The sequence below is a fragment of the Tiliqua scincoides genome, chromosome 6 (assembly GCF_035046505.1).
Source record: "Tiliqua scincoides isolate rTilSci1 chromosome 6, rTilSci1.hap2, whole genome shotgun sequence".
Classification (NCBI taxonomy): Eukaryota; Metazoa; Chordata; class Lepidosauria; order Squamata; family Scincidae; genus Tiliqua; species Tiliqua scincoides.
Window position 1 is genome coordinate 66214083 of NC_089826.1, and position 14519 is coordinate 66228601.

A 14519-nucleotide genomic window follows, 5' to 3' on the forward strand; every position below is an offset into this window, starting at 1 on the left:
AAGAGAGGCTTCCCCCCCCCTAAAGACCTTGCAGTGCACACCAAAAAGGCTTTTCTTCCTGAGACATGCAGCAGCCATTCTGAGATGTCTTTCTGAGCTGGTGCTTCCTTCACACGTCTCTTCTCCTTCAGGACCCACCTGCCTAAATTGTGTTGAACACTTTCCTAAGGACTCTGGACTCGCAAGTGGGGGGGGGGGAGCAGGACCAGGGCTGTGTAACAAAAGGAAATGTGAAGGGATGTGTATGCTTTTTGTTGGCTCATTTAACTACCTTGCATGACTTGTCTATAATCCCCTTGTGCTTACCCTCTCCCTTTTTGAGTGTTTTTCCACACTTAAAAGAGGCAAGGACTGTGCGTAATGTGGTTTGGTGTGGGAGAAAAGAGACTGGATTGAATTGGGTGGGTGTGAAAGCCTCTGAGTTGGCGGGGAATTATTATGTGTTCCATGTATTCCATGTAAACCCAAGATTTTCACAGCTAGTGAAGCAAGTGGAAGCACAACCATCACATTAATTATTAAATAATCTTCTTATATATTACAATTTTAATTGTATTTTTTGTGTGCGAGGGTGGGGGGGGTTGCATGTGGTCCCCACCTTCTCAGAATTTTGCCTTCGTGGTCCCTGAGCTCCTAAAGCTTGGGAACCACTGTTCTAGATGTTATAGTCCAGCTTGTCTCACACTCTGGTAGTGTTCTTTACACCCCTCTCCACACCCACACACACACAGAGAGAGAGAGAGAGAGAGAGAGAGAGAGAGAGAGTTTTCTTTGCTACAGCTATAACTATTTTTTAACGCACTTTTATGAACAGGTTAAATAATATCCCATATCATGTTACATATCCCTTAATTAAGCATGTTTTCTCTCCTGCAGGATTTCTCATTCTTCAAACTAGAACAACCATAGAATTGCAAACAAGATGGGCAACCTACCCTTTAACACTTGTAAAAGTCTTTTTTTTAGGTATTCCATCCACAATGTAAATTTCTCATAATTAACTTGCAAATGTACCTTTCCGGAAGCATCTTAAAATAATTCCATTCTCTTGTGTTCCGATATTTGCAAATGTGTGTAATAAAACTATAAACAAAATAGTGGTGTTGTATAGTTGCATGCAAAAGACTTTGTCCTTAGCAGTGTTGCTATACTGGGGTTCTTTTTTGTTGCAGATAAAGGCACTCAGTAGAGGGCTGTTTTTAATGAGAATATTTTAATGGGAATTTTTCTGTGTTTAATGTTTAATTTTCTGTGTGTGGTTCAAGATTTGCAATTATGGTCTAAGTGGTTTTGTAATGTAACTAGTATGATAATGTCAAACACAGAATCAAACTGGCCCTTCTTGCATATTGTAAAACTTATTTCAGAGCAACAGAGCAATGTAACTGTAGTCAATGCTATTTAGCAGTACACACTTCAATACTTTTATTGGCATATTTAAAATTGGAGAGAATAAATAACATAATAAATAGAACAGCTTTAAAGATGTTAACTTCGAACTTTGGCCTTAGAGACTACCGCTAAAAATTCCGCCACCAAGTTGGTAATAGGAGGGGAATAATCACTAAGAAGAATTGGGAAAGGATCAACAAGGGAAACAGGAAGAGAAGAAAGAAAAGAATCAAATAAGTGAACCATGAAATTGTGATGAGCAGTGCACCGAAGAAGGATATGATTCAGAGTGTCTGGTTCAACTGAGCAAAATAAACATAATCTGTTTGAACAAGGAGTTTTAGAAAATCTCCCTCGGTGTAAAGCCGATGGAAAAATGTTCAGTCTCGCCAACATAAAAGCCCGTCTTTTACTAGGGTTAGTAAGTTGGGTAAAATAGTTTGCAGGACGGCCAAGAGAAGGGGACAAACCAAAAAAGAGAGGCAAGCAGGTCGGATTTAAGCTAGACAGTAAAATCGCATTCTCTTGCTCCCAAAGTTTGAGTTTAATGAGATGATGTGCTTTTTGAAGGTCCATATCAGCTAAGAGTTCAGGAGAAAGATCTAAGGAAGATAGTTTGGCATCAATGAATTTAAACCAACTGGATGAAAAAGAATCTTTTAATAAATCTAAGAGAATAGAATTCGAGTGGATATTAAGATGGAGTCTAAGCCAAAACTTAAAAGTAAAAGTCCAAGCTACAGTAGTGGGGAGATGGATACCCAATTCCAAAACCATAGTGGACAACCTAATTAAGTTTGGAACTCCAAGAATTCTTCTCAGAAATTTAGCAGTTACTTTATCTCCTGATTAGCTGCTTCAATCCAAACAGCTACTCCATAAAGTAATTGAGGGAAAACTTGAATTTGGAGAGCATGAATGGCAACAGGGATGTACTGGTTGCCCTTGTAAAAATGGAATCGGGCAATCGCATTTTGAGATAGCAGAGCAGAAGAGATAGCAGATCTACGATGGTACAACCAAGAATGTCGATAATAGAAAATAATTCCTAGGTATCTGAAGGATTTAACTTGTTGGAATATTAAGTTATCAATCCTCCAGGGGGATGGGGCCCAGGATTTAGAAAAAACTAAGATCTTTGTTTTTTCAGAATTGATTGACGAAAGATTAAGGAGACAATATTCTTGGAAAGAGATCAGCAATCTATGAAGACCTAACTTGGTAATAGATAGTAGCACAGTATCATCTGTATATAAAAGGAGCGGACTGGGGGTGCCATTTAGGGAGGGGGCAGAGATTCCTAAAGAAGGGAGAAAAGAGGGAAGATCAGCAAGATAAAGGTTGAATAGAAAAGGAGCAAGAATACATACCTGTCGGACACCCTTGCTATTTAGCAGTATAAAGCATTACAAAGGGAAAAATTGGATGTTCATGAATATAACTCATGTTTAGAAAACACACTAGCAATAGCCAGTTCTTGAGCTTACAAAATTGATGAATTCCAGAGTAGTTTGTGTTTGCTAAAATAAACTGACACAACACATTTTTCTAGTAGTGTTTCTCAATGTTTGTCCTCCGCCATATCACTTCACATGGTCCACCTATTTGAAGTACCATCGGAAATAACTGGGGCTTACATCATCTCCAGTTACTTCTGGGTTTGGAGGCCAGATGTGATTTACAAACCCCAGTAAGAGGCTTAGGGTGGATGGGAGGATTTTTCAAGTATGTAAAAGCATGCTTTGGAGCTCTGCCCAATGAGCTGAGCCTCCTACTGCTGTTTGTTGTGACAGGTTCCTGGTCTCATTGCTGGGCAGCAAGTGTCCAGTGGTCCCATGCACCAGACACCACCTTAAGTACAACTGGTGGTACCCGCTCCACTGGTTGAGAAACACTGTTCTAGTATTTTAAAGATAAACAAATATATTAAGTTATTGTCATCGCTCAGGACTTAATTTGTGCTATGGATCACTAGAGGTTGGTATTTGTGCAAGGACATAACTGTGGAATACATGGTTGTGGTTATGCATTGGTTCAAGAACACAATGCATAAACTAAAGCACTTCATTATAAGTGCCTTTCTTTGTATATGTATTGTGCCTTCGCTTGTCACTGAGTTAGCACACTGTACTACCATATATTGAATAGTTGCAGCAGCGGACCTCCACAGCCCTGCACCCAGGGCAAAGGTCCGCTATGGCGCCCCCTGCAGGCTATCACCACCCCTGACCACAAAAATCCCCCCCATTAACCTGAGGGTCACAGAGTTTCATGCGACCCAAAACTACGTTGGGGAAGCCTCTCTGAATTTCCCTGATGCTATAAACTTTGCTTCCAGGAAATCGGAAACACAGTTTCCACCCCTGTCGGGAGCCTCAGAGAGGCTTCCGCGGGGTCCTAGTGGCTTGCGCCTTTTGCCCCATTGGACCTAATGGTATGTCCACAACTGGATAGTTGTGGGAAAAGCTTCCACAAATGGTGCTGCCTCTCATTTTAGAGGTTGTTTGCCTCCATTTCTGATGTCTACCACACATATGGAAGAGGCTGATAGTACCCTGGCTGGAGTACCAACATACAGAATTCACACGCACTTACTACGTACTCACGCTCATCTTGCTTTTGTATATTTATGAGTACATCTCTCTCTGTCTCATGTGTGCATATTGCTGAGAGATATGTTTTTTCTCTGATGTGCATGGAGTTCTCAGGATGGCAGTTGGCAACACTTGTTATTCTCTTGGCTCCACCCACAGTTTCTTCAGAGCTTGTAACATTCTAAAGCTGTTGGTTGGTCATTTCACCTGCCTGACTTGCCAGCTGGGCTGGTCTTCATATTGCATGAGTACTGCAGGTCCAGTTGATGAGAGATTACCAATATGCAGGTCAGAGAAGTGGGGTTGTGTGGCATACATATTATTGGCATTTTCTAAGACACGTGTAACATGCACACATAGGGGTCTGACCACATGTGTAGGAACTGAGATGAAAAGAGGAGGAAAGCAAGGATATAGGGGCAACAATATCTAGCTCTTATTGAGGGAAAAGTATTATTAAGAATATTTATGTACTGCTTTTCAACAAAAAGATCACAAAGCTGTTTACAGACAAAATCAAATAACTAAATGGCTCCTTGTGCCAAAAGGGCTTGCAATCTAAAAGATGCAAAAGAAAACCAGCAAACAGCCATTAGAAGATACTGTACTGGGATGAAGAGGGACAGTTATTCTCCCCCTGCTAAACATAAGAGCATCACTGCTTGAAAAAGTACCTCTTTGCCAATAACCAGGAAGGGGAATCAAAAAGACAATGCAATATTCACACATGTTCACTCACACAACTCTGCCTTAACTGACTTTAATGGTTTCTATACAGGTAAAAAGAGAAAGAGGAAATTCTTACAAAGAAAAGGGGTGTTTTATAGCACAAAAATGGAGGAAGAACAGAACAGCAGTGTCTTAGAAATCCAGGAGATTGCCCAGGGGGAGCATGGACTGAAGAATTTGGGCTTATATGGTAGCAGGGGAAGAGAGGGAAAGGAGGAAGGCTGAAGAAGAGAGCTAGAAATTGGGGAAATTTCCAAACATTTTGTGGCACCATGACTTGGGTCTGTGTCCTCTGTAGCCTCATCCTGGGCTGCAACAAAGAAGTGAGCCCCTCTGCAGAGTATACAACACTCAGGCTGCAATCCTATGCTTGCTGTCCTGGGAGTAAGCCCTACTGAACACAATGGGACTTACTTCCAAGTAGAAATGCGCAGGATTGTGCTATCAATCATCTACTGATGGGGAAACTTGCCTTCTCACTGCCTGATTACTCTTAACTGATGTCCCAAGATGGCAGTAGGAAGTGGGGATCTTCTCAGCATACTGAGAAGGTGCTTAAATTATCAAGGAACACCATCAGTTTTTTTTACCATTGACAAGGCACATCATGCTGCTGGAGGGAGGCTCACATTCCCCAATGGTCCTACTAAAAAATGATCCTACTCCTCAAACTCCTTCAGCACAGCTGTGGAACATTCATGGCACACCAATGTGATGTGGTAGAGTGGTTGAAAATCACTGAGATAAGGGAAACCATGCTTGGGAGACCTGGGGCTAATCTATAGGCCATGTCTGGCTAGTACAGTGATTTTCAGCCAGTGTGCCATGGCACATATGCCTCGAATCATTGAAAATTGCTGACCTCGAACAGTAAGAGGCTGCCTTATCAAATGTTTTATTATTTTTTATATCAACCTTCTTAATGAAAGACCTGGGGCGAATCTATAGGCCTCTCCCTTACATGGTATAAGATAGAGCAAACAGTCCTAGATTCCAAAGCACATTCACTACCTTCAAATCAAACACTGGAGGAAGGGACAGAAACAGTAAGGGGCCTATCCTATCCAACTTTCCAGCACTGGTGCAGCAGTGCCAGTGGGGTCTGCACTACCTCCTGAAGTGGGGAGGCAGTCACAGAGGCCTCTTCAAGGTATGAGAACATTTGTTCCCTTTCCTCAGGGCTGCCTTGCAGCTGCATTGGCATTGGATAGTTAGATAGGACTGGGCCCCAAGGCTGCACTCCTATACATCCTTTCCTTGGGGTAAGGATGCCCTATTAAACACAATGCAACTTACTTCTGAGCAGACATGCATAGGATTGTGGGCTGTATGCCATCAATTTGATTGCACATGAAATAAACATAATAAAGAGGAAGGACTAGACTCCTAAACTTATCATCAATTTGACTGCACAAGACACAGAAGATGGGGGAGGGGCTGTGGTGACTAATGGTTATGGGTACCAAAGGCCAAGGTTACTTATTACAGTACTTTCTGCTGAGATGAGGTTGTGTTTTGGGAGGGACTGTGGGGCAAGATTGCCAAGACACTGTGATCTCCTGGCTCAAAGGAAGGGGGAAAGGCTGGAAAAGAGAAGAGAGTGGTCTGATATCTACCCTGGGTACTGGTTGGCACAGCAGTTCTTGGGTAGTGGAGTGAATGGCGGTGTTTGATGCAGCACTGAACTGTCCATGAGGAGCAACACAAAAGCAGCAGACAGGTGGACAGCAACAGAAAGAACATGAGGGGTCTGTGACTCAACTTTATATGAAGAAAATCCCCATTGGAAAGCATAGAGGCTGTGCTGGGGTTAGCTCATCAAGGACCATTTCTTTGTGTCATGAAGGCCTTTGATGGCCTATCCCTGGTTGGAAAGAAGTACTCATCTTTATATTCTCACCCTGGGGAGGGAGCAGCAGGGGACTTCTTGACTGCTCTGGAGGCCCATGCGTCAATTAACACACAACTCATGATTGAATTTACAGTGATGTTGGTGAGGGAGGACAAAGTTGAAGGCACTTTTTTGTAATCACTGACAGCTTGCTCTGGCGGCCCATGCGTCAATTAACACACAACTCATGACTGAATTTACAATGAAGTTGGTGAGGGAGGACAAAGTTGAAGGCTCTTTTTTTGTGATCACTGACAACTTTGTTGACAGTGAACTCAGAGACTCCCAGGATGTGGCCTTGTTTACAGGTTGTGCCACATTCCCTTGCAAGGAATATCACCAAAGCAGAATGTGTGAGCCATGCAGCAGTATATGAAGCAAAGATTGATCGTTCAGAACACAAACACCCAGTCTGAAGTTTATTTGGAAGCTTTGACGCTTGCTTCCCATTGATTATGATTACCCAGAGGTGAAAGGAAAGACTCTGAGCATGCCATGTTGATCAGGGGTATTTTGTTAGGATTGGGCCATTTATCAAGTATTCAACAGGTACCTGAATCCACACTGGTGGATTCCTCATCATTAATTTTAACACCATCATATGTCTATGAGAAAACATGAAACTTCCTTCTGTTGGTCACACTGATATTCCAGAGTGCATATGCATTCAAGAAGAGCAAGTTCATATTGTGTTGTGGAACATGATAATGGGTTCAAAGTATTCATTATCCTCAAGCAAATGCCCAATCTTATGAAGAAATTTATATATCACTGTTCAGAAACGGCAAACACATGGCTATCCATGCAAAAGGTAAAGGGATGCCAGTAAATCCCACCATATACTGACATACTCCCTGAGACTTGCATCTGCCCCACCACAGCACATGCCTGTACAGAGAAATCAGTGTTCCTGATTGTGGAGAGAAAGTTTCCCCAGGAACATTTGTCAGTGCAGACAAATGCTGTATGAGTGAGGGTGTGGCTTAGGGAGTGCATTGGTGTAGAGGCTCATCTGTATGCTCCTGGCCCCAACATCATATGGATGATGTCCACACAATTGAAGTTTCTGAACATGGGGTTGTTCAGCAAGTATTAAGGTACTACAGCCAAAGAAATAATCATGTTCCAGCTGGATGTGTACCCAACTCCTCTCCATTGGATGCAATTGGTTGCAGAAGTGCACAATGCCAATGTCAGGACACAGGTTTTACTTCACATTATGGAAGGGAGAACATGAGTCTGCGGGTTCTGGTGGAAACCTATGTCTATTTCAACACATAGTTCTACCCTAAGAGATCCCGTCTCATATTGCAGACACTACAAGCACAGGACCAAAGCAGCGTTTTTCAACCAATGGTACTCATACCACCAGCAGTACTTGAAGTGGTTCTGGTGGTACAGATGGGACCCCTAGACACCCACCACTTGGCAGCAAGACCAGCAATGCAATGCAACAACCAGTGGTAGAAGGCTTGGTTCAGTGGGCAGAGCTCCAATGTGTGCTTTTCACACACTCAAAAAAGCCATCCCATCCACCCTGAGCCTCTTACCCATATTTGTCGCATTGTGCCTGGCCTCCCAATCCAGAAGTAACTGGCTATAACATAATCACTAGTTATTTCCAGTGGTACTTCCAATAGGCGGACCATGCAGAGTGGTGCAGCAGGACAAACACTGAGAGATGCTGGAATAGAGTGCCGTAATGTGAGGATAATTTGAGTTTTTTCTTTAAATAGGACCCAAATGAAGACACAGAATGGAATGACATATTAAGAGATTTTGGGATTCTGCCTCCAAAAGAAGAGGTTAAGGATGAAATTGAAGAAATGGTTCTACGTTTACAGAAAGAAGCAGAAGGTATGTATAGCTGAAATGATTATTAATTATGAAAATTAACATGATCATTCAATTCAGTGATGTACTGGACCAGGGGTGTCAAACATAAGGCCCGGGGATCAGATGCAGACCGTGAAAGCTTTTTATCTGGCCCTCAGGCTCTCAGCTGCTAAGATGTCACTGCTGCAAGGGCAGCCCACATAAAAATTGGGCTGTCCAGTACCTTGAAATCTGATAAAGATTTGTGTGTTTTCTCTTCTGTCATTTGTAGCTGATAAGTTCCTAAGTGAGAAAAAGTGCTTATTTTTGGTTATGACCTGTTTAATGACGTCACTTCCTGCATAATGACATCACTTCCGGCCCTCAGCTGGCATCATGAATGCTTTTCGGCCCTCTGTATGAAATGAGTTTGACACCCCTGTACTAGCCACTATAGTGCAACACAGGAAGTAAGTTGTCCGTGTCTGGTGGGTTGAATTTACAGACTCCAGTACATTCAGAAAAACTGGACAGTAAAGCACACCTGGGACAATATTAAATTAAAATGCAGATGGGAACCCTTTGAGAGCTTTTCTTTCAGAGCATATAGCAGCTGCATGAGGCCAATCTGAATTAGGACCATGAAAGGGGCAGAGGGTCAAAGCCCTCCTCTCCCTGGCCCTTCCCAGTTTAGAAAAATGGCCCCATATGGCAATTTACATTTTTAAAACTAAACACTCAGACTCCACACATGCAACCTGTGTGTCATCTAGTTTAGTCTTGAGAGAATAATGACTTGGAGCCCAATCCTATCCAACTTTCCAGCGCTGATGCAACCATGCCATTGGGGCATGCACTGCATCCTGTGGTGGGCAGTGACAGAGGTATCCTCAAGGTAAGGGAATGTTTGTTCCCTTACCTTGGGCTACACTGCATTGGTGCTGTAAAGTTGGATAGGATTGGGACCTTGGTCTAATAAAGGTACAAGATCAGTTCATGGTTAAAGTGAGATTTGAACCAGGAAAGCCTTAGATCATAGCCACTGTCTTGTTGCTGACTGCCAAGTTTTCCTTTTGACTTCTTTCCTTTTAACAATGGAATTGTTATGGTGATTCACTGTCTTCTCATAAACCTCAGATGGAAGCATTTGTACCCTTTGCTTATGGATAAATTTCTTCCACTCAATAAATGAATTTATTCATTTCACCCCATTCCATTTTAGTGAAGCCATATGAAAGAATGTGCCTGGAACAACTGAAAGAAGCGGAAGATGTATTTGATGAGGAAGATATGAAAGCTGTTGAATTGTATAGGTATGTCAAGTTCGCACAGGGACATGTGGTGTGGGGGTGGCAGGTGAGGCAGAATTGCCCCATTGTTGTCCATGGAAAAGCACCATAGCTGCCCTGCTTGCTTACGCCTGAGGAGGCTCTCCCTACACCCAAGAAAGCAGGTGTAAGGAGAGCCTTCTCAGATGTAAGCAAGCAGGGCAGCTGCAGTGCTTTTCCATGGACAACAGTGGGGCAGTTCTGCCTCACCTGCCCCCCCCCCCCCCGGTACAGCATGTCCCTGAGTTGGCAGTATCCATAGTCACAGCCCGGGTACAATGTCAGATTTATTTCACATTATAAGAAGGATAAAGATCCTAACCAGCAGATTAAATACAGAAAACGATAGTCATTTTTTAAATTCATAGCTAACAAAATACTACTGAGTCATTTAATCTATTGAAGGTAATTCTTGCAAGTTCCAACTACATGCAGAAGAATTTCTACTCATTCGAATGCAGATGAGATTTCAGTGAATGGGTTGCGCCACCTAGTGCTTTCATATTCAAAAACAATTGTTTTATGTTTAGTTTAAGAACATAAGAACATAAGAACAGCCCCACTGGATCAGGCCATAGGCCCATCTAGTCCAGCTTCCTGTATCTCACAGCAACCCACCAAATGCCCCAGGGAGCACACCAGATTTGCTTTGCTCCTAATTGGCATACTGATTGCTCAGACTCCAGACTCCAGTACTCTTCAGATTAACTCTCTGCTCCATAAAATTATATTTTGGGGTTTTCTTCATTTACGGTGTGCCTGTGATGTTGCTTTGAAAAACCGTGCGTTTATTAGACCTTCACTCAAGGAAATCTTGGTTGACCGATGGTAAGAGCAGTACAGCACAATCCTATGCACGTCTACTCAAAAGTAATTCCCATAAATTTAATGGGGCTAACTCTCAGGTAAGTGTATGTAGGATTGCAATTGTACAGCCCAATCCTATTGCTGATTTATGACAGCAGAATATCTGTTCTGTTTTGGTAAAACGCCAAGTGACAGCATGAAGATAATGATTTGTTATGTAAAAGGGGACAACAAAATTTTCTTTCCAAATCAGGAAACAACGCTTAGAAGAATTAAAATCTCTGCAAAAGAGACAAAGATATGGAGAACTAAGAGAAATTTCTGGTCAACAGTATGTGAAAGAAGTTACAAATGCCCAAGAAGGCGTGTGGGTTGTCATTCACCTATACAAATCAAGGTAATCACAAGGTTTCTGAATATTGTATCTGAAGATGTAGCAGGGATGTGTTCAAAGCACAGACCCCAAGTAGGGAGTTGAGAACTGAGTCCGTGACCCCGCAACTCATCTTGTGAGTCATAACATGTGGTTGTTGTGATTCAGGTCACAAGACATTTTGAGTCTTTCATGTGGGGGTGGGGGTGATGGGGTGTGTGTGGGAGTTGTCATTTCATACTCCCCCTGATTTTCCCATCCCATCTGCACTCCAGCTATGCATAGGGAGTTCATTACTTCCACTTATGTAAACAAAAGCTGTGCTGTTATTTGAGTTTAGCAGTACAGAAAAACTATTGGTTACATATGAACCCCAGTGACCTCCCCAGTTCACATCCTGATTCCCCAACCTTGTGCAGTCCAAAAAAAAAGCAAGCAAGAACACACACATGGGACTCGAAATAGGGACTCAAGTCATTTTGAGTCTAGACTCTTTATTGAGTCACTAACCCCAAGTCACAAGTCGAGTCAGTATTAGTGAAGTCCATAACTCATCATCAAAAATGCATTTTGAGCAACTGGAGTCAACCCGAGTCAAGTGCCCATCCCAGTGATGTACACATATTTCCTTAAGACTTGGTTAAAAAAAAAAAAAAAAAAAGACTGCACATACAAACTTCAGAAAAGAGGGGATTACTCTGGGTCATTACCTGAAAATTCACCTACCCATGAACATTACTACCTGGTGTATCTTGAGATAAATATTTCTATCTGTACTAGATATATCCACTTCTTCCTGTCTGGATAACACTGATATCTGCACTTTAGGAGTATTTATCAGTACACGCTCTATGTTCCTTACCTATTCATATACTACAGGTCATCATCATTTACTTTGGGAAGGGACCCAGCCTGGTGGGCCAGTGCAATGATTTATGAATGCTTTGTCAGAAATAGCTTTGTCAGGAAATATGCTGAGCATATCAAGGAGATGCTTGGGATGGTAAACCAACGAATCAGGTTTGACCCTTACTTCTGATGTGCACATTGTGTTTGAGTTAATTGGCAATACCTAAGGAAGTGTTTTAATGTTTTATTCTCTTTAATTTGTGGCAGAGATTAATGATCAAACACATTTTTTCTTATTGGGATTTTCTTTTTTTTAGCATTCCAATGTGTTCGTTAATCAATAAACACCTTAGCCTACTGGCTACACAATTTCCGGAAACTAAATTTTTGAAAGCCGTTGCAAGCAGTTGCATTGAAAATTATCGTGACAGTTGCTTACCTACAATATTTGTGTACACAAATGGAGAGATAAAAGGAAAGTTCATCGGAACCGCAGAATGTGGAGGAACAAAGTTGACAGTGGATGGTAATGTTCCCAACATCTGCCAAACAAACCAGAGGTCTCTTGCCAGTACGCAGACTCCAGTCTTTCCCATCTTTGAAAGCCTTCGAAACATGCACTTCTCTTTTCTGCACATTATTTTCCCCAACTTTCTTCCCTTCTCCAGTCCTTCCTTCCAAGTCTTCTGGTGTGCTTCCTTTGGCCATCTGCTTTCCAGTGGCATCCCTAGGGTTTGTGTCACCCAGTGCGGGAGGCCAGCATGTCACCCCCATGATTGGCCTCCTCCCATGCAGTGGGCATGGTACCATCCCAGGCAGTGGCTGTGGCAATGCATCATCGTCCTGCCCACCCACTGGTGCTTTGGCTATAACTTTAGATAGACAGATACTTCAGCGGAGTTTGTTTCATTGCATTATGCATCGAATGATCTATAACAGGGGTGTCCAAAGTTTTTGGCAGGAGGGTCACACTGTCTCTCTGACACTGTGTCAGGGGCCGGGCAAAAAAAAAGAATTAATTTACATTTAAAATTTGAATAAATTTACATAAATGAATATATTAAACATGAACTTATATGAATGAATGAAGGTCTTGCAATAGCTCATGGCCTATAAAAGGCCTTGCACAAAGCAAGGCCAACCTTTCCTTTGCTGCCACTACTGCATCAAAGACATGAAACAACAAGCAGTAGAGGTAGCCCTCATCCCGCAGCTTACGCGAGAGGTCAAACAGTTGCCCTCATGCTGAGAGCAGTTGCGTCGGACCAGTGTGGGCTCCAACAAATCTTCAGAGTGCCAGAGGCTTATTGGAGACTGGGGGCTCCTTGAGGGCCGCATTGAGAGGCCTTGAGGGCCGCAAGTGGCCCCAGGGCCGGGGTTTGGGCACCCCTGATCTATAACATGACGGTATTATTCCTTAAAACCACATTTTTTTACTATTTTGGCCAGTAGTAGAGTCACCCCCCCAGGCATGTCACCCGGTGTGACCTGCACCCTCCACACCTGCCTAGTGATGCCACTGCTGCTTTCTCAACACCCCACCCCATCCTCAGCTACTTTTTCCCTATATCTCTGTTTTATTGTTATCTAACCTTCCTGCTTGCCTTGCTACTCTTGCAGAATCTTTGTTTCTCAGCCAGTCAGAAACAGAAATGTGTTATTCTTCAAATTAGAGCAGCTGAGCCAATGGCAAGAAGCCCTTTTGATTATCCAGTCCCTTTGTAATAGGCAGGCCACTGAGCTAACGATACCACCATGTTGGCCCAATCCTATGTAAAGGAAGCACCAGCAGCATTTGCCCCTCTTGCACCTTAGGTACGCCACTCCCATTGCTATGTATGGGTGTGCAGGTTTTTTAATCTGTTTCCGGGCAAAATCTGTGGAATTATTTGCAGTGTTGATTTCTAGGGTGCTCAAATAGCGCTGAGCAGTTGTGTGAAACATAATGGCCCTTTCCTAGGCTGTCTTCCTGTAGTTCTGCCCCACAATATTTCACCTAGCCCTTTAGATTGTTGTTTGGATTTCTTTAAGATAATGCTAATTTGCTCTGCCTTAACAGTACTTTATGTTTCAGAACTTGAATGGAAGCTGGCAGAGGTTGGTGCTTTAAAAACCGATCTAGAAGAAAACCCCAAAAAGGGCATTGTGGATATGATGACTTCTTCTCTTAGGAATGCTTCCCGAAGCAGCAACTAGTCAAGAACTAGCAGAGGTCATGAAGAGACAATTGTGACTTAAGCAGGAAGAATACTGGAAGAGTTATAAGGGCTGTATTCATGCTTGGTCAAATTACACTGTAATTTCCACTGCTTTAAATAAAATAAACAACACTGTACAAATGCAATTGTACCAGTCTATCATATCTGTTCTCACAGAAAACATACACACACACACCCAACTTTGGTGTAGATCTCTAGGTATGCGCCAGTGCAGCAATTTCCAAACTGTGGGTTGCGACTCATTGGTGGGCCATGAGCTGATTTTTGGTGGGTCATGAAAAAGTAACAAGTTGGTGCCAGCTGAGGTGCCACAAGGTTTTCTGGGTTGCTACTGGTAGACATGGCCAATGAAGTGGGTCATGGTGCTAAAAGGCTTGGGAAGCTTTGCTCCAGCGTATAAGACCAGCTCAAGATTTCCCAGCACCTGTATCAGCCAAATGCGACCTGTCCTTGCACAGTGCCTTGGGGCCCAATCCTAAAGGGCCATAGTGCCAGCTCTGGGTATTGCAAACATGCCGTGAG

At 42.8% G+C, this 14519-nt stretch overlaps 1 protein-coding gene across 1 annotated transcript in view; it reads left to right on the forward strand.

Annotated features, from left to right (window-relative positions):
• The window catches only part of LOC136656071 (phosducin-like protein 2), a 34411-nt gene extending 20437 nt beyond the window's left edge, over window positions 1–13974 (forward strand). Inside the window, exons 6-10 of the mRNA XM_066632911.1 lie at window positions 8343–8463; window positions 9644–9734; window positions 10810–10953; window positions 12096–12304; window positions 13853–13974. Coding sequence (XP_066489008.1) covers window positions 8343–8463; window positions 9644–9734; window positions 10810–10953; window positions 12096–12304; window positions 13853–13974 — 687 coding nt within the window. The remainder of the gene's footprint in view (window positions 1–8342; window positions 8464–9643; window positions 9735–10809; window positions 10954–12095; window positions 12305–13852) is intronic.
• Window positions 13975–14519: the final 545 nt, after the last annotated feature.